Source organism: Anser cygnoides, chromosome 5 (assembly GCF_040182565.1).
Source record: "Anser cygnoides isolate HZ-2024a breed goose chromosome 5, Taihu_goose_T2T_genome, whole genome shotgun sequence".
Taxonomy (NCBI): Eukaryota; Metazoa; Chordata; class Aves; order Anseriformes; family Anatidae; genus Anser; species Anser cygnoides.
In genome coordinates, this window is record NC_089877.1 from 35,840,250 (window position 1) to 35,861,066 (window position 20,817).

Sequence of the window (20,817 nt, forward strand, 5' to 3'; positions counted from 1 at the left end):
ATGCATTAAGCAGAAAAAAAGGCACAGTTGTTGGTACCCGAGACGAACACGTGTGGTGTCTGCCTTGCTGCTTGCAGCATTGCAGTCGGCAGGTGTTCATCCTAGGGAGTGAGAAATGTCACCTTAACCCCTACCTCTAGGAATCATAATCTCTGTCTCTTATTTTAGTTGGCATAATTATGGCAAGTATTGTGAAAGGTGACTCTGAGTGTGGCTGGCAGAATGAAGGCTGCCTGAGTCTGCAGGTGCACAGGTACCTCTGTACCACAGGTACCACAGCATTACTCCAGGAGAGCTTTGGCTTCTTTTTCTCTCATTTACAACAATAAGACATCCTAGTCCCCATGTGCAGCTTACAACCTGCTACAGCACCTTTGCTCCTACACCTACTCTCCATCTGGTTGTTGCCTCAGTCCTGCATTTCTGCAGCTGATTATTCCTGCCCAAGCACAGGACAGATGCAAAATTCCTTTTGAATTGCATCCTGCATTTGCCAGGTGTTTTTTGCAACATAACATTTTGAATTCTCATCCTGTGCTCCAAGATGCTCGCAGCCTCACCTGTCTTGGCAGTATCTTCAAATTTAATTAGTGGTCTCTCTGGACACTCATTCAGGTCAATTATGCAAATTCTAAACATTACCAGATTCTGCACAGACCTCGGAGTACAGTTTTCCAACCTGTTATTCACCCAATCCGTAATAATTTCAGCTAGTCTTCCCCCTTTCATTGCTGAAGACAATGCTATGTGAGATTGCAGCAGAGCTAAAGCTGAGGTACGTGATATCTAATTATTTCCCTCCTAGCTCTAGCAAGGAACAAGTTCTATTACTTGAAGAAATACAGATTACTCTTTAGTCCCTGGTTTCTTGTCCCTCCCCATTTAAAAAGAGGCAGTTTGCCATTTTCTGGATGGTTATAGTCTCCCCAGTCCTTCAAATGCTCTCAGGGATCCAGGCTAACAGCATTGATTTCTCTAATTACCGTTCATACTATTGCTTTGAATCTCCTGGGGAAAATACCTTCAGGTCAGGCTGACTTGAAACAACCACCTACTCTGAAACTTGCTGTTTTTTTTTTTTTCCCGACGGTGTAGCTTCGTCAAGGTCTGACCGATCCGAGGGTGCTTTGATCTGCCACAACATTTGCAGTGCAGAGCTTGTGGGGCCAGTGCCTCCGCTGTTTCGGAGACATATAAAAGTGGTCAGCCTCATACCGGGGAAGACATTACGCTCAACATACGGACCTTGTTTTTTATTTTTTTTCTCCTCTGCCTCCCATAACGTGCCGCCGCAAAGTCTTTCAAATTCATTTTCTTGCAGTTTTTCGCTCTGAAGGGCACGTCGCCTTGCTCCAGCACCGCTCCCGGAGCTTTGGGGTGGGAAGACCGGGGGAATTCACCCCGACGGAGCCACGCTGTGCCGGCAGGGGGGCGGCTGATCGCAGAAGAAATCTCAGCGGTGTCACCGAAGACTTGTCCTTTTCCTCCAGCTCAAAACCCTGGGGGAGAAGGAGCCTCCCCCAGCGGACCTCCGGCCAGGCACCCCAACCACGGCGAGAGCTGGGGGGGTCTCCCCCCGACCCCAGCCTCCCTCCAGCCTCCCCAAGGGCTGCGGGTGCCCTGCGGGGAGGGGACACGGGCAGAGGGGGGGGGACACGGGCACAGGGAGGGGACACGGGCAGAAGGGGGGGACACGGGCAGCCCGCCCCCTGCCGCTAAGCCTCCCGGTGACCCGCTTGGTGCCGGGGCTGCCTCCGGGAGGCTCCTCCCCGCTCCTCGCAAAGTTTGGGGCCGGCTCTGCCGGCCTCCCCCGGCCTCCCCCGGCCTCGCCCCGGGGCCGGGCAGCACCGTGAGGCCGGCGGCTCCATGAGCCCGGCTGCCGGGGCAGCGCCGCGGCGCCATGGGGAACGGCAGCGCCCCGGGGAACGGCAGCGAGCCTCCGCCGCCGCCTCCGGGTGGCCACAACGTCGCCGCCCTGGTGCTGGGCATCGTCCTCATCCTCCTCATCGTCGGCGGCAACGGGCTGGTGTGCCTCAGCGTCTGCACCGAGCGGGCGCTCAAGACCACCACCAACTACTTCATCGTCAGCCTCGCCGTCGCCGACCTGCTGCTGGCCCTCCTCGTCCTGCCCCTCTTCGTGTACTCCGAGGTGAGGCCGCCCGGGGGGCCGCGGGGGTCGGGGGCTGGAGCTCCTCGGTGGGTTTGTGCCCCCCAGCTCCCTCCGGTTTGGGATTTGTGCCCCCCAGCTCCCTCCGGTTTGGGATGGCCACGGCCCCCCCCCGGGCACCCTGCCCGGTCCCCGCCGGGCTGCTTGTGTCGCTTTTGATCCCCCCCATCTCGGGGCATCGATCCCCAGCAGCCCAAATTGATCTCCCTTTTCCGAAGAGAGATGCATAAACCACGGCGGCTTCTCGCTGGTGGCCCCGGTGGCATCGCTGCTTGGTGGCTCCCCTCGTCCTGCCGGGCTGGAAAACCCCAGTGCAGATGTCCCGGGGTGGTCGGCAGCTCCGGGGAGCCGCCGCAGCGTGCACGTCCCGTTTTGCCATCAGCAGGTGTTTGGGAAGGGACAGAGAGCTCAGCTCCTCTGCTGTGCTCTGCCTGGTGCGAGGTGAGCAGGGCTGGGTGAGAAGGGAGAGGAAGGAGGTTACTGAGACAGGTTGAGTAGGGGAAGCTGCCTTTTTAGGGACATTATTAGGGATGGGATCGCCCCACCAAAGTGGCTTTGGTGGGAGGTGTAGAGTCGGGCCTCCAGCCACCCCCGAAACCTGTCCACCTCCAAAACTGCGGCAGCTGAGGGAAAGAAAAGCGGGAGCGAGGGGCAGGGGTGCAATTCACGTGCTCCTGAGGCTGAGTGGTTTTGCATCTCTCCGTAGAAGGGAGATAAATTTGTGCTGCCTGAGGATCGATGCTCTGAGATGGGGGGATCTGTTGGACCAGGGTGAGGAGGGATCTGTTGGACCAGGCTCGCCACAGCCTGCGGCTCCCTCCCCGCAGCACCCGGAGGTGAACGGAGGACAGCACCCACAGGCCGAAGTAGCAGGTGTTGTGTCCCTGGCCTTGTGGTGGCTGGTGGAGTGGAGGACAGAGGAGTTCTTTCCTGATGTGGGGAGAGCCAGGATGCAATGAAGGTGGGCAGCCGCAGCGAGCCTGAGGGTGGGTCAGTCAGACCTGACCTCGCAATTTTTTTGGTTTGACATATGGTTTGTAAAGCAGTGGCTTAAATGTCACTCGGGAGTGCCAGGGGAAGTCCCCAGGAGTGAGGCAGTGTGGGGCCCCATCTGTGAAGGTTAACGCAGGATCATACCAGCAGAGTTCAAGCCTTAGTGTCTACTCTCCTCTCCCACGCCAGGGCTGCTGCTCAGTGCCTGACTGGGTAGGGTCCCTATTTTCTTAAGCAAGGAAGGTGGCGGATTAGAGCTTAGGATGCTTTTAGCCTCTACCTGGTCCTAGGATTTGGGAGGACATTGTGACCTCTCCGGAGACAGAGGTCTTCTAGAGGGACAGGTTCAGCTGGGGAACCCTAGGAAGAACCGGTGTTGGACAGGAGCAATAGATTCCCCTCTCTCTTTCCCCTGCACTCAGGAGCCCTGCCATGCTGCTTGGTTTTGGTCATTTGCTTTTCCCTTGTTGTCTCAGTTTTGGTGGTTAAAAAGCCTCCGTCTCTATCATCCTTAACAGCTATTTCTTGCTAATTGGAATTCTTTTCCTTTTTTTTTCCCCCCTTGCTCTTCCTGTTGTCTCACCGTGCCTTCTGTTCTTGAATCTGTGGGCAGACAGACACCAGTGTGGTTTCCTTTAGCCTGCAGGCTTGGGCTTTGCTGGCATACATAAAATGCTGGTTGACATATCGTGGCATACTGCTAAAAACGCTTCCTGCTGGGCACGAGCCTTGTGGGAGCTTCCTTGGGTACCACAGACGATTTCTGGGTGCTCAGGCAGAACACGGAGCACGCAGCAGGGTCTGTGCTCCTGTAGCAGCCGCTGCCAACCAGCAATCGCACGCAGAGTGGCTGCGGAAGGTGCTGGACGGGCATGGATGTGCAGCAGCCTTCTGGAGCAGGCAACGGGGCATCTCCTGCGTGTGGGGATTTGCAGCTCATTTTGTTGTGAAATATGGTAAGGAAAAGTCGGAGGAGCCGTTGTGCCAGTGCCGGGGGACAAATTTTCATTTTTCTCAGAGGCCAATGTGAAAACTGTAGATCAGAATCAGATGCTCAATCTGCGTGTATAAATGCAGATGTGTCACTTATCGTGAAGGGTGTCACAAAGGGGGAACATCCACTTGTTAATGAGGAAAGGAAAAGTGACCCGGGCAGGCAGCACCAGGGACATAAGGTGTAGTGATCGCTGCTGCTTAAAAGTAGATTGATTTCAACTTGCACTTTGTACTACTGCATTTAGCCACAGCAAATGTTGCCTGAACAGTCCTGAAGGTTCAGTACAGCTTCTATTCCTTCTTGTGGTTTTTGTGTTTATTTTTTTAAACTTCCCTGAAGGTTCTCACAGAGCAAAGGTGGACTTTGAGGGTGTATTGAAAAACTTGAGAACCTGATGAGAGGGGACTTTTTGCTCCTTGTTTAGCAGAAACAGACCAATAAAGTCGAACTGCTTCCTTCATTCAGCAGGAGAAGCTTGGCTGTCCTGTGCCTTTTTCTTCTGAGATATTGGGTTTTTGGAAGCATCCCTCTGAGTCAGGGCTTTAGAAGACAGGTGGAAGTTTTAAAAAAAACACTTTAAAAACTTTTGAGGTGACATCTGACATCTCCTCAAAACAACAAATCTCCCACAAGCTTCAGCGGGGATGGGATTCCTTCCTGTGAGATGTGGATTATCTTTTGCTGGCGTTCACAGAAGCCTGAGCACAATGGGAGAAGTCTTAGATGCTACTACTAGTCGTTAAGAAAGCTTATTGCAGCCCATTAGCAGCGTTTGTTGACACATGCTCCCCTTTTGTACTTCTTAAGAAGCCAGCATAATGTCACAGCTAAACTTCTAGTCCACCCTGAGCATTCAGAGGTCTTGGATGTACGGAGCCCAGTTGTGTCTGCTCCCTGTGGGCGTCCCTTGTTTGTCCCTGCAGTGTTGGAGGACTGCTGAAGGCAGGTGCTGGGTAAGGCAGAACCTGGTGTGTGTGGTCACAACCTCTTCTTTTCTGTACCATTTCACGACCGCTGCAGTCCTGACTGGAACCAGAGCTGAGCAGAAGGGCAGGGAAATGGGGCCACCTGCTGCAAACCTCCTCCAGTCCTGTCCTCCCCTGGGCAGTTTATGAGCGAAGCACCAAAGCCATCATCCTAACGGTGAGCAGGAGATGTGTCTGTCACTCCTGGCCAATTGCCCTGCTGCGCTAGGCTCCCTCAGCCATACTGGTATGTGAATATATACCATATATACCATAAAGAATAAACAGCCCTTGGAGACAGGCTGGTGGTGCAGGAAGTCAGCATATCCCCCTGAGCTGGGGCCGTGGGGCTCTCTCCAGATGTGCAGGGAAGCCTTGAGTGATGCAGGCCCCATCTCCCCACAGACCAGCCTTCACTGCGTGAGGTGAACACTTGCCCCTGAGTCCTGCCCCATCCTCGTATTGACTGTGTTGTTGGGAGTTCCTCAGATTGTATTTCTTTCCTCGCTAATTTGTATAGTCAAGTTTACCTACCTTAACAGCTCGAGTTAACGCTCGGGGCCTTAATGAGCAAGAGTGTTAAACTGATGTGATGAAGCTTGTCTTCCCTAAATTCAAACGCTGCTGTCATTTGTCAGTTTTGATCTTCCACAGCCTGATGTGACCAAGAAATACCCTATGGATGGGGAAAGAAAGAAACATCAGCTTTCCACTGGCTTAAAGCATCCATTTCCAAACTGAGCAGTTCCCGAGACTGTGGATGTGAAGTGAATTCCTGCCAGGGCAGTGGTTACTGCCAGTTTCTCTCTTGCAGAAATGCACTGTCTTTAGAGAAAACCAAAAGCACTTCTGTAACCTGATCGTTCTTCGTTCTCTTTGGAGTGCTGCTTTGGATGGAAGTGGATTGACAAGCAGAGGGCAGCGGAGGTGGATTAGTGCTGTTCGCCATCTGCCTCTCTAGCTACTACGCAGTGGTGACAGAGCCAGCGTGCAGGTATCGGTGCAGTCGTGTGCCAGATCATAGCACGGGGATGCGGACGTGTCCAGCACTTTCCACTGAACTTGTTCAAACACAGACCAAAGAGATGTTCTAGAGTTTGCCAGGTGTTAATTACCACACAGAGGGCTGCCCAGATATGCAGAAGGCGTTTGTAATTCCAGCTTGCTTGGGAAACAGCTTTTGGGTTTGTAATCATACTGACTTCAGCAGGAGTTCTGCCTCAGTAAGCGGTATGATGGGGCAAAGTAAAAAGCCATGGGAAAGGCAGACTGCTCTTCTACAGCATCCTTGTCTTTCTAATTGGAGTGTGAAGTCGTGCTCTCCTAGCAATCTGCTGGCAATGTAGCAAAGATGATGGGAAGCAAAGGGGAAGGAGGTGGCCTGGGGCACTCCCAGGGGTCTGTGATGATTCCCCAGGAGCAAAGCCCTGCTTCTGTGTGAATGGAGGCCAGGAAAAGACACAAAAGTCTGCCTGGAGCAGCGACAGAACTGAGTATGGTGGTTATTGCTCCCCTGTGGCAGTGAGAACACATGAGAAAGTAGAGCTGTGCGGTGGTGTGGAGGTACTGCAGAATATTGTTAAGCTCTGAGGGGCTTTGCCCACTAGAGATCTGCAGTGTGTGGCTGTGCGGCTACAAAGACTCACCTTTGTGTTAACTGCTTTGTCTGCCCCAAAGGCTTTGTGAGGATGACAGGAACCTCGGCAGCCTTTCAGTTGCGGAGGCATTCCCAACAATTAGGGCAGGCACCAGGCTGAGTGACTTCCACTTCTGTAGCCAGCTGCAGAGCCTACCTCCTACCTGCTTCACTGCGAGCGTTCCTCTGATCAGCGCTTTCCTTAATCCATGCCGAGGGCCTAAGCCGTGAAACAGGTCTGATCCAGGAAGCTGCTGGCAGGAGCCGTGTAAGGCACGGTTACGTAAACATCTTTGCCCGTAAGATCCGTGTAACTGATTACGAAAAAGAGGAAACGGTTTTAGCAGATCTGCGTGTTTACCCTGCTCCTCTACAGGTCAGGGAAGACGGCTCTCCCCAGCAGGCACTTGGCCTTGCAGATCTTCAGAGCAACAGAACAACCAGCGTTAATTACACCAGCCGTTTTCCTGCTGAGGATGACGCTGTTCTGCATAAAACTTTTCAGGGTGTCAGTGTAACACTGGAGTAGGAAGAGCTCTTCTGCAGCAAATTGTATTATATGTGTGCCTGTGATACCGTAAAAGTCGGTCAAAGAAGCTCTTTAAGACCCAATTTGGAGTTTCAGAAGTCAGACATTCTTTAATTGCAGCACCGGATGGATGCACAGGGGATCGCTCCACCTAGTGTGCGTGCCGAATTGTCCGGGCTACAGGGGTTATATGCAATTAGAACATAAGTATTCATTAGATTTCCGAGAAATAATTACTTCTTTCCGTAATTCGTTAAGATATGTAAAAGTTCCTGATGCATGAGCATTTGTTTCCACTGGTGGTCGTTCAGGGGTCTCTGGTGGTCATCGATAGTCTTCCTCACTGTGTTCCCTGCTTGAACTCAGTCCTTGTGCATGCTCAGGACATCAGGCTCTTTCTTATCTTGTTGTTCCAGCTTAGCCAGGCATACTAAACTAAGTCATTTACACATCCAACGATGTGCATGCCATGAGTTTGCACCTATTCTTTGCAGGCACGTCCTCCAGGCCTAGGTTATCTTGCCCTCTTTCCCCAATCCTGTGTTACAATTCTGTATGGTCTTACAGATAAGGCTGATTCTTTAGTGAGTGAGGTAGCATTAGGCATACAAAGTTTCCAGTCTTCCATCTATCTAACTAAACATAGTAAAATATTGCAAATTTGATTCTATTATTCTATCAGGGTGAAAACCTAATGTCCTTCTGACTTGGTATCACCTGTGATGCAGTGCTTCTGATGAGAGCAGACCTCTACCGTTCTCCAAATTTTCTGTGTCTGTCTGTAAATGCATGTCATCCTGTTTGCAATAGCACCTGAAATTACAGTCTTTCCTGGAATCTTACAGCTTCAGTGGAAATAGATGTTCTTCTAGCCTGAGTGATACCTGAGCCATACAGTCCCTGGATGAAGTAGTGGGGAGGTGATATGATATATGCCAGCAATTATGAACCAGTGCTAAGGATTTTATTTTCAGGGCCTTCATAACGGTTCAGGTGGACAGACTTCCCCCTCGTTTTTAAAGTATGTTACAACAGGTGTGAGGCCACCTTTGTCTTGTGTCCCTCTCCTCTCCTTACTCTCTCTTTGCAGGCCGCATTTTGTCTTCTGGAGAAGGCAGCAGCCAACCTGGCTCATAAAAAAGCCCAGAGTCAGCTTCTGGTGGGCATTCAGATTTACTTATTTTTTTGAATCAGATCCTGGATTTGCCCGTATGCAGGGATTATTGCTCTTCTCATTGGTGCCATATCTTTCTCAGCAGGCCTAGGCTCTTAGGATTAGCATTTTCAGTCTCTCCATGTTGCACACCTGAACCATGGCCTTGCTGAGCAGAGGCAGGTACTCGTTTGGAAATCTAGCCAGGCATGTCCTAATTCTTGTGGGCTGCTATTTTCTGGGTCTCTTATTTTGTATGCCATCACCACCAGAGGCTGAAAGATTGCTTTGTGTGCCCTGCTTCTTACGGAGCCTGTCTGCAGGGCTGGCAGGAGGCAGGTATGAAGCTCCTATGTTGTACCATGGCAAAGCACATGGCAGGACTCAGACAAGTGCTTTTACCATAGGAAAAAAAGAGCAAAACCTTTGGCCCTGCCCTGGCTCATGGAGCACTGGTGGTCTAAGAACTCATCTGGCATTAGGCTTGTGTGCAAGAAGGCAGATTTTCCCTTACAAATTGGCTGTACTTAGGAACAGGGACATCAGCGAGGAAGGCAGCCTGCAAGGGCATTTTAGTCCACCTTCTGCCATCCTATAAAATCTTTTCCATAACTTTTTATTCTTTATGAGAAGAAGTTGGAGTTTTTCCTCCTCTCTGCAAGGTGGTTGATCCAGAACTTAAGTGCCATTTGTAGTGAGACACCGGTATCTTGTAAGCGAACGCAGTGGCTGCATGTGAATTTCCTGGTGCTAAACAAGCACTCAGTCTGTGCCTGGAATACCGCTTTGAAAGGGCTTCAGCTGGTGTCCAGAGAGAAGGTGATTATCACCATCCTATAAACCCTCCTTGTCTTCCACAAAGCGCTGAGCTAAGGGCAAAGCGTGCCACACACGTACAGTTTTCCATCTTCTCCAACAAGTGATGCCTGCAGATTTTGAGTGTGGTCATTAACGTGCCTATCCTCACCCGTTTGGGTGTGCAGAGGATGGCTTATAAAAGATGTAGCAGGTAGGCTGCCTTGCGGGGTTATATTTGCAGCTTTGTTTTCTTTTGTTAAGGGAGACGACTTGCCTGTAGAGCATGTTTTGCTCTGCAGCTGGCTGGCTGTGTCTTCTCAGCACCAGCACTACTGATCATGCATGTGTTTCTGGAAAAGAAAATGAGGGGCAGAGAATGGAAAAAAGAAAGAGAAGGAAAAAAAAAAAAGAGAGAGTTGCTCTGGAGCACATAAAGGCGGCTTGAGCTGTTTATGATCCCTAAACCCTTACACTGTGTACCTTGGTGGGCTAATCTTCTGCAACCTGCTGTAATTAGGTACCACTTAGCCACATGACCCAGCAAAGCCAGCTATGCCTCTAATCCAAAGTCACTCCCCCATCAGAGAGGTTCTTGGCACATTTTGCTATTGGTTCCCAACTTTCTGAGTGCCCAGCATGAGTCTCACGGCAAAGACTGTGTCCTTGGAAGGTGCTGCAGCCTGACGGATCTTGTCCTTTGCAGAATACATTCATTCTCCGAAATCACAAATGGGTTTTGAACACTGTGGCTCTGAGTCAAATCTTCTCCCTCATAATCTGAATTGGTGAGGATCCGGGTGAACTTTTGGCAAAAATTTGAGGGTTGTGTTTCTTGATTCAGCTCCCAAATTCTGTTTGGAGTGGCTGATCTGCACTAGAGAGAAGCCTGCATGAAACATGCAGGTCTGAATCCAGACCTCATCTGGAAGTTCAGGCTGCCTCTCAAGGAGATGGGTGTGTAAAAATAGCTAAACAGTTTCTTCAGAGTCTACTTTGGCTTTACAGCTCCACTAATCATAATCCCATGCGTGACATCACTACTGCCTGATATTAATCCTCGCAGAGCTGCCTGCTCCTGTAAATGTGAACAGGGAGGACTGTGAATGTAGAGAAAGATCAACTTTGCTCAGGTCACTGTGGATGGTCAAAAAACAAGAGGGAAAGAAAAGTGCTGGTTGGACTAGACTTAAAAAGGCTGTGCTTCTTGAAGACCTCTGAGGAAACTGCAGCCCTAATCTCTTCCTAGCGGAGCACCAGGTAGAGATGTCTCAAAAAACAGTTCAGAAACAAGTGCCACGAAGTGATACCAAAGTCCTCAAGTGCAGGAGAACTTGTTGCATTGTAGGATTGAGATTTTCTGTCCTGGTTCTGCAGGATGCTGACACTTTGACTTTGCAGAACTTGAGAAAGAACAAGCCACTCTTTTCCAGCTGTAGTTATTATTTTATGAAAAGGACTGACAGTGTCAGTTCCATCCCAGGTGCCCACTGAGATGTGCCTAATAATTGCCAGTTGTGATTGAGGAGGATTCTTTGCCCCTGGACCCAGTATAGGCAGTTTCTGACCTGATGAGCTTGCTTTTTGCTCTTTCTCCTTGGACCAGTGGGTATTGTCACTTTGCAAAGGCTTGTATACTCTGTGGGTTATAATGTGGTGCAAACCTTGCTGCCTCAAACAGCACAGCTCAAACTGGGAGTGATTTCACACCTGAGGGCACGGGGAGGTTGCTGCAGGAGGGGGAACCACCAGCAAAATGAACCGCTGGGTGCGGTGCCATGCAGTTTTGGGGCAGGGCACCCAGAACAAAGACAGAGACTGGAGAGCAGCCGTGGGCCTGGAGTGGAACCGCGTGGACTGCCCTAAGGACTCCGGCAGCAAGCCCTGGGCGCGTGGAGCTGCTCAGGGCCACGGCCTGGGGGGCAGACAGGCCCCCAGTGTGCCCTCCGGCCTCGGTCCTGGTACCCACAGCATCTGTAAGTGCTGGGACATGACGGCTGCTTCCCCGGGTGGCTTTCTTTTGGGTTACTTAAACAAAAGCGCTTCTCTCTACTTCTGGTTTAGAACCAGATACAGTCGAGTTATTTCTGTTCTTGGCCTCACGATGATACCCCTCAGGTTGCATTTGCACCTCAGTCAGACTCCTCTCCGGGCCCCTGGTACCTCCCTGCTGGCCCCATTGCAGGCGTTCTGCTCTTCTTCCTCCCAAGACGCCGAATCGCTTGCTTCGGCTCCCCACTGGTTTTTAACGGCTGCCTTTCCAAGTCAGTCGATAGTTTTCTGGTACCGAAGTGCTGTTTTTGGAGCTAATCCAGGAACACGGGAGCAGGAGCCGTGTTCCTCGGCTCGCTGGCTGCCTGGGGGGGCTCTGCAGGTCACCCCCAGCAAGCTGAGGTCCTTCCACGTGCACAGAGCAGCTCATCCGCATCCCTCTCTGCCTGTGTGCGGTGTCATATATACACGTATCCCGTGTATTTCATAAGCATAGGTAGTGCTTACCATATGTATATATTTTATGTAGCATATCACCTATTATGACTACATATATTCTATCATATAGACATTCTGTATTTATACTTGTTCTGTGATTGTATGATATTATGATATACTAATACACTACACAATGCATATTAATGAATTGATAAATTATATGAATAAATACACATTTTATACATAGATAAAATACACACAAGCTCCAGGGGCTTATATATATATATATACACACACACATATATAGAAAGATATATGTAACACATTGTATGAAGAGATAAAAAATATACAGTAAATCATATATATTACATGTAGTAATATGTAACCATAGTAATACTTATTATATATATATAATATAATAAGATTATATACACAGTGTATATATTGTATAATATTTTCTAAACTCACGGGGACATTTTATATACATATTTATTTATTTATAATCTATTTTTAATAATCTAGTAATTTTCATAATCTAATTTATATATGCATGTATTACAAATATAGCACAGATAACATCTAGAGAAATGTATGAAATATGTAACGTATAAATATGAGTTACATATTGCATTAATATATGTAAAACATTAAAAAACTATATATTCATCATATATATAAATATATATTGAGTATATCATATCTTTCCTATATTATAGCAATATATATAATATATAGTTCATATATCAGTATAATATATGTATGCTATATATAATTTTATCTTTATATATTCAGTTTAATATATAGAAAGTACGTAAATAATGTATGTATGCTGTATATATGAGAAATGTTTTTATGTACACATACAAATATATACAGATATAAAAATGCCCTTGGGACTTTGCAAAGGGGGGAAATGCCAGGCTGTGCTCCAACACTGTATATAATATCTCCAAGATATGCAAGCTGCTTTTAAAAGACCTGTTTGGATCCAGGATGACAAGCAGCCGGTGCTACCAAACTTTTTGTTTTCAAGCTAAAATCACACCTATTTGTACATCACGTTGAGTAGAGTAAGTGGGGGTTCTTACACCAGCTTCTCTCTGCAGAGGCACTTGGAGGATTGCAGAGTTTGCCTGGCAATCACAAATGTAGGAAAAATTCTCTGCTGCTGTAGTAGGAAGAGCTCACTGAGACTTTCTGATTTGCCTGCAAGCAAATTTGTCAGTTCCCTGTCTGTGCTGACCAAATTCAAGGGAATAATGACACGCTGGCATGGAGCAGAGAAGGTTTGAGCTGACACTTTCTGTGTATTCCACTTAAAAGCGCTGTAATGCAGAAATAATTGGCTGGTTTTATACCCAGACAAGACTGGAGTGTGGCTCAAACAAACTTCTGCAAGCAGTTTTTGGTGGCCGTGCAAAGCTGAAGGTGTTGCTGTCCTTCCTTCTGTCCTCGGTCTCATGCTGTGCAGTCTGTGCCACTGGCTGAGAAACAACCCAGTGAAAACCAGAGAGCCTTGCCATGCCTTCAGCAAAGGTGTAAGCAGCCCCTTGGGAACACCAGGGTGCCAGCCCCTGCCCTGAAGTGCTCAGTGCTCGGCTGCTCTGCGAGCGGAAGTGCCAGAATTGCTGCATGGACAGCATTAGACCTGGAAGGATCTTTTGCTCCTGGTTTGCCATAGCAGGGATGAAACAGGGTGATGCCTAGGCACAACAGCATGGTCTCATAATATGATTTCTCTGAACCTCCAGGGAGAAGGATTTTTTGCCTGGCGAATGAAATATGTGCTTTCTTCTTAAAAAGTCTGACAGCTCAGACCAGTCCTTCAGGAGATTGTGTGTGTTTCTTGCTGAGGCTATCTGGCCCACACCACTGCCTGTTCTCTGCCAGCACTACTGCTTTGTGCCCAGCTCCTTGCAGAAATAACATCCAGGCTTCAGGTATCATTATGCCAGATACAAGAGGCTCAGTTTGTCGTGTCTGATTCTTTTTTTTCAACATGATTTAGTTTGGACTCAGTGCTTGCAGACCAATTACAGACGTCTGGTCTTCTGGCAGTGTGGGTTGATAGAGCATTATTATCCATATATATATATATAAGTCCTGATTATATGAGTTTAATTTAGGGGAATGAGGGAGCTGTTCTTCTAAACTGCTAAATTAGGGTGGAGGGGCTTAGACTGAGCTGAGAATTAAATGATTTGAGACTCTCTTTTACTGACAGGGAAAGACAAAAAGGTACCCACCCTCTCTAGTTTTACTAAAATTATATTTTTTAATAAAAATTCTGTTTTTGGTCTTGTCCTAAGGCAGGTGTCCTGGTGCAAGCAAAGGAATCTGACATTCAGTTTCTCAGCTTTGGGTGCAATACAGTCTGGCAAATATTTGGTGTCATGTGCTAAGGGTTTAATGAATCCTGATACAGTTCTGTTCTTGAGCGTTTCCTTCCATTCCCATTTTTCTTCCATTCCATTTTCCTTCCATTTCCATTTTCCAAGAGACAGGTTCACAGCACACTGCTGAGGAAGTGGTCCTGTTCTACAAGCTGGCGGTCTTGGGAGGTTGGCTTTGTGCTTAGCACGACAGAATACAACAGTTGTGTAACACAAAAACTGCTCATGTTGTTTGCAAACAGGGCATTGGAGCAGTTTGGAAACGAAAAAAGGAAGAGGAGCTACAGGCCCTGCAGACTGTTGGGGAGCCTCTCCCTGCTTCCTCAGTGACTTGCAGCTAATGATAGTCCTGCATGGCTGGGGAGATATTTGGGGTGGCACATTTGATGAGTCTGGGGGTTTTGAGTCTGAGGGCTGTCACTACATCTGCTATTCTGCCCAGAGTGACTTGCTTGGCAATGCCGATTGTCTGTGAGCTCAATTCTCCAGCCAGGCAGAACTGCAAAGCCCTAAGGAAGCTGTGAGCCTCATGTGGGGCTAATTCTCTTGCACCACTGTTTAGCTGGAAGGGGGAGTACCATGCTGAGAGGGGTGGACTGCTCGACTTCAGGCCCTTTATTTGAGTGGAGGAAGACATGAGGCTCCCAGACCCAAAGTTGTCTCCCTGCATTTTAAAGGCAGTGGGATCTGGCACCTGCTGACCCCAGGGATCTTGTCCTTCAGTTCCAGGGAGGCGTGTGGTCCCTCAGCACTGTGCTGTGCGATGCCCTGATGACCATGGACGTGATGCTGTGCACGGCCTCCATCTTCAACCTCTGTGCTATCAGCGTGGATCGGTAAGTGCCTTCCTCCTCCTCCTCCTGCCAGCAGAGAGGGAGCGTGCCTGGCCAGAGAGCTGTGTCCCAGCACCATATTGCTTCCACACACACACACCCTCGCAAGGATCCCGTGCAGGGAGGCTGCATCTTGTTTCCCCCAAAGGAGGATGTTCTGTGCTACCATCCTGCCTCGTTGTCAGCTTTGTGTCCCACCTGTACCCTTGAGGCCAAGCTAAAAGCACAGTTGTGTGACTAGGACAGAGCTGTCCCTTTGTGTGCTATTCTGAGTGGGAAGACTGGTTGTAGCCCAGGCCTTGCCTGTGCAAGCACATCTCGGGGGAAGGAGGTCACTGAACAGGGAAGGACAGCAACAAGCAGCTTGGGAACCACTCATGTTACCACTGACTCACCCGGGGCCTTCTGTTGGCAGGTTTATTGCTGTTTCAGTCCCGCTGAACTACAACCGGCGACAAATCGACTTGCGGCAGTTGATCCTCATCTCCACCACCTGGATATTCGCCTTTGCTGTGGCATCCCCAGTCATATTTGGCCTCAACAACGTTCCAAACCGGGACCCCAGCTTGTGCCAGCTGGAGGATGACAACTACATTGTGTACTCCTCCATCTGCTCCTTCTTCATCCCTTGCCCCGTCATGCTGGTGCTCTACTGCGCCATGTTCCAGGGACTCAAGCGCTGGGAAGAAGCCAGGAAGGCCAAGCTACGGGGCGGCATCTACGGGGGCAACAGAAAGCTCTATCACCCCTCGCCCTTTATCGAGAGGGAGCAGGCTGGACTGGAGCCAGACGAGTGCAACCCTTACGCTCACTCTGACCACCCCCTGCCTGGGGACTATGTGATGAACAATGGGGTCCAGACTGTCTCCTACCCGCACCTCCAGTACCCACCCCCAGGACACAGTCGGAAGCGGGCCAAGATCAATGGTCGGGAGCGGAAGGCCATGCGGGTGCTGCCTGTCGTCGTCGGTGAGTTACAGTCGGCGATGGCTGGAAATGGGGTGGGTGGGAAACGTGCTGCCTTGTCCCACAGCAAGGTTCAGTCTGGCAGGGCTTGCCTAAACCTGGCGAGGCAAACACACGCCGGTTCTTTTGCGGACTCCCAGGCAGGAGCCGCACGGCCTGAGCACGGGTGTTTGTGCAGGGATAGGAGCTGTCACTCCAGCCCATGCTATTTTCATTCCTGCAGGAGGTGAGGGTAGGGTAAAAGCCACCTCCCTCTTGTTCCACTTTCCCAATGCAATGCCTTCACTCTCCTCACATGTGGACTCTTGTGTTCGCACTCACCCTGCCCTTGTTGCTGCGGAACAGCCTGGCTGCAGCTGCAGACCTGCCGAACCCATCTGAGGTTGTGAGAGGTAACAAGTACCCAGAGAACAGCTCCATCTCCCTTTGATCCAGGGTAGCAACAACAAACATCACCCTTGGGAAAGAACATATGTACACTGTTTATAACTCAACCTTTTCTTCAATGTAAGCATGAATCCTGATGTCTTAAATGCTAATTCAAAACGATACATAACTTACACTTTGCTTCACCAACGTTTACGATGAGAAAGATGTCTAAAAGTTTTTGTCTTGGAGGAAGCCCAGCTCTGCACATCTGCTGCTTTTCTTTTTTTCCCCCCCTCAAAGCACTCTGAGCTGTCACCGTTCTTGTTTGGCTCAGGCTGCACTTGTTAACTTAAACTCTTTTTAACATGCCACTTTCTCTCTTTAATGTCCTCTTGGCAGGTGCTTTCCTCTTCTGCTGGACGCCTTTTTTTGTGGTCCACATTACAAGGGCTCTCTGCAAGTCCTGCACCATTCCCACTCAAGTCACCAGCACTGTCACTTGGCTGGGTTACGTCAACAGTGCTGTCAACCCCATCATTTATACTGTTTTCAACGCCGAGTTTAGGAACTTCTTCCGCAAAGTCTTGCACCTATTCTGCTGAGCCCACTGGAATTGGGAGAAGGAGCGACCAGGACTTTTTGTATAGTTCATTAAAGATCTATTTCTGCCTATGGTTTGCTGTCTTTGTTGGGGAGGAGGGAAGGAGGAGCGATGGCAGCTATAGGATGGTGGTTCCCAGCCCTCTGTGTCCCCTACAAGGAGTTACAGGTAAGTACCAATGGATACAGCCTGGATACTCTCCACTGGCAACTGCAGGTGTAGCCACATTTTTAACACTTGGTGTTTGACATAAGCAGCAAGAGACACCACAAGACAGCATGGCTGGTTCTCAGAAAAGCTCTTGCTTTGGATGTATCTGTCTGGGCTCCTCTTAGCTGTCACTAAACAAAATCACACCACCCACCACCCCCAGACATGCTCCAGGCACACAGGAGAACTTTGAAGCTTGCAGCTGCTCTGGCCTCGAGACTCGTTCACTACCTCACCCCTGCATGGGGGACGTCTCACCAGCTGCCATCTCAAGGTGTTCCACTGAGGGCACCAGCCCGGCCTTACTGCATCCCGTCTCCACAGAGGCCGTGTGATTTAAACTGTGAGGATAAGCCAGGCTCATGTCTGCAGACACAACTGCTGCGGCAGCTCTGGACTGGGCTGTAAGGTAACAAAGGCAGGAGCCTGTGGGGAAGAAAAACAGAGCTAAGCTGTTTTCCTAGATGGTCACCTGCCAGATGAGGGTGTATATACCTGTGTAACCTCCTTTCCCCCTACCCCTAATAATTTTAAATACAAAGACTGGTTTGACTCATGTTGGACAAGAAGAAATTCAGGTCCTACAAAAACCAGCCTCTGCCCAATAGCACTAACACCCACAGGGCAGAAAGGCTGGCCCTGGCTAAGAAATGCCAAAATTTGGTCAGGACCTGAAGAAATCAACTGGTCAATGTATCATCTTAGGTAAACGCCGTGAGGTAGCACTTTGTGATCCCACAGCTCTAAGTGCAGCAGGGAGTTGTGCAGACAGCTCCCGTCTCCAGCGGCCTTTCCTACCACACAAGGAAGAGGAGCATCGCATCGCTCATCCCTCCCAGCAGGCAGCAGCGCTGAGCTGGTGAGTCCTGACCACGACTGACAGCTCCCAGCTGCCAGCTCACCACCAGCTCACAAAACAACGTTCTTGCCTTGCTCGTCATCCTATTTTCCCCGCTTGGACATGGTGACTCTTTGCACTCAGGCTGCTGGAGCAGAGCATGCAAAAGTCTGAACAGGGAGAAGAACCTTAAGTTTCTTGGAAGAGTGCATGCGGCTGCCTGGTATTAATTTTAGATTTACACATCCAAAGGCACAATGATGCTATTGCTGTTACTCACCAGGAATTATCCAGAATTTCTTACTGAGCTGAACAATACCTGCCAGGAACCATTTCCAGCCCGCTGAAAAATCTTTTATCCCTTTTGGTAAACCTGAGCACAGTGACACCAAGGGTAGCCAGAGGGAGTAGGCAATGCCGCTCTCTGAGGTGCAGGAGGAAAAAAAATTATCGCACAAAACAACAATCTTCTGACTAATGATTTTTGTATAGGGTTCTTGCTTTCTAAGGGGTAATTTGTTTGCTTAGAAATAAAAGGAAGAAAGTACTGCTGGGAGGTCTTGAGATTTTCTTTGACTAAGGATAACAATTGCTCAATGAATTTATCATCAACAAGCAAACACATTAAATTCCCACAATGATTATACTGTAAATTTTCAAGTTCCATGGTTTGCATCACTATGTTGGGGCCAGCTGCCCCAAATGCCAGGGCCCTGATGAGAAGCTTCCCAAGAGTTTTAATTCCACGAGTCATACCTACAAATTTTTCATTTAGGAATGTTACCTCACTCACTCTCTTCAGAATTGTTTTTTCCTTAATGAAACAATGCAGTAGAAACAATTCAGACAATAACCAAAGGATCGGATATACTCATCCATAAGCTATTTAATGACGATAGTGGAGGACTTTAGGTGTGTTGCTGCTACAAATTGCTCCTCAGTTACCTACACAAACAGGAGACGTGGTAAGCATGTATACATTACAGCTGTGCTCACTTCTTTAAGTTGCTCTAATTGTCTTTGAAGCAACACAGAGCTCTACTTCTCAGACCTGCAGTACTCTATAGGGGTGTTTCTCTGTGGAGAATGCAAGGTGAGCCAAAGGAGTGAAGCAACAAAAATAATCATTTCCCAACTGAAAGGTGAGTTTGACATTCAAAAGCGCAGCTTTAACACACCAGAATTGCCACTTCAGAGCCAACCTCCACTGCATTCTAATGCGAGACGCTGTCATCTCGCCCTTATTTATTTTGGGAGTGAATTGATCCACAGATTCACTGGATTGTGACTTTGCAGCCTTCTCTGTGAAAAGCACCTCTGCTCAAAGATGCCAGCGCAGAGGGGAGTTCAGACTGAAGAAAAGAACCCGCTGCTGGCAATCCTCCCTTCTCAGCGCTGGCCAGCTCAGCGACTGGCTCATGGATCCGGTGAGCACACAGACCCTCACTGACGCACCTCTGTGCTGAGAGCTTTGCACGTACCCAAAGATGCTGCTGAGGCAGATTGCTGAAAACAAACTGGTACTTTATCCACACAGCAGCATGAGGTGTTCGACATACTGCACTGTTTGATTTAGTCAGAACCTTAATGGGCAATAGATGGAGGCAAGAAATGCTGTAAATTAGTTGTATTTGCTGTGGGTTCAATTAAGACTCTCTTTTCCATTAACTAAATCTCTTAAAGATTTAGAAAACAAGCAATCATCATGTAACTGTGAGAAGAAACTATAAATACTGAAGTATTACTTTGGGGAAGCAGAAGTATGTTGCTTGCTATGGGATTCTAAAGAATTGCCTATTCTTTCCTTCCCTAGAGTTTCACATGTCTGTTCTCAGCCTGCTTCAGTTTGTGCTTGGCTTTCCACTAGAGAATGATCTCCTTCAGAGGAGGCAGGCATGCTGCTAACTTCCTTCGGCTAATGCCAGTTCCTTACCCTCACTGGGCTGTGGCCCCTCCTTTCACAGGCACTGCCTCCCTTGCCCATTAAGCTCTGCATTACCAGGAATAACCTTGCCAGGACACAGCGAGAAAGCAACATCAATCAAGTGCCACCAACCTGTGCTGGAGATCCGCCATCCTCCCTCTGCGGACAGGTCTCATCGGCTGCTTCTCAACAGCTGGTGCTGCAAGCAAAACCCTGCCAACAGGTGTTTCCAAAGAGAGGCCTCGACAGCACAGCAAACTGCTGTGTGAGGTGATCCACCACTCTGCATCTCCTTGTAACACATGGCGCGTGATGTGTCAAGACCTTTAAGATTAACTGTGGAAGCAATGGACTTCTTAGAAACCGCCAGTGTAAAACAAGTAATTTTCCATTGCATTTTTCTCTATTACTACTTTGGTGGCCCCTCTTATAGTATAAGCTACACAATAATCTTCCTTCCCCAACAATACTAATTTGCAGTGAATAACTACACAGGACAAGTAGCCCCTCACAGCTGTCATGCCTGAGGCTGAAAAAAAGAACCTAAGTAGATGTATGTGTGTTTACTGGGCCTCCTCCAGTCTGGTACATTAATCTTCAATCACGAATAAAGGTGCCTTATTAGCCTACATTATTAAAGTAGTACATTATTAATTAAAGGACTTTGTTGTAGTGATTGAAGCCAATTATTTCTTAATGCTCAACACTTCTTTAATTAGAAGCTGCTAAACAGCAATGAGAGGCCAGCACTCACTCTATTTATCTACTCTTACTTTGGATTTGATCAGATCTGATTTTGGCCAGCCAGCCTCTGCAAGCCAAGGTATGTCAACACGATGAAACCACGCTGCCCCTGCTGACCAAACCACATCCACGCCATCATCCTGCAGAGACAAAGAGTGAACACACGTGTGTGTAACTGCACCAACTCCTGACAGCCACACCTGCTCACATGCTGCATTTACTAGCACATTAAAGTGCTGCCATGGGAATTAAACAGTACCGCTGGGCACACTCA

At 48.8% G+C, this 20,817-nt stretch overlaps 1 protein-coding gene across 1 annotated transcript; it reads left to right on the forward strand.

The window, feature by feature from the left end:
- The first annotated feature begins 1,860 nt into the window (after positions 1–1,860).
- DRD4 (dopamine receptor D4) lies at positions 1,861–18,339 on the forward strand. The gene is made up of 4 exons (XM_048064909.2): positions 1,861–2,149; positions 14,782–14,894; positions 15,307–15,860; positions 16,626–18,339. Exons 1-4 carry the CDS (start codon positions 1,901–1,903, stop codon positions 16,826–16,828), a joined length of 1,119 nt encoding a protein of 372 aa, XP_047920866.1. The 5' UTR covers positions 1,861–1,900; the 3' UTR covers positions 16,829–18,339.
- Positions 18,340–20,817: the final 2,478 nt, after the last annotated feature.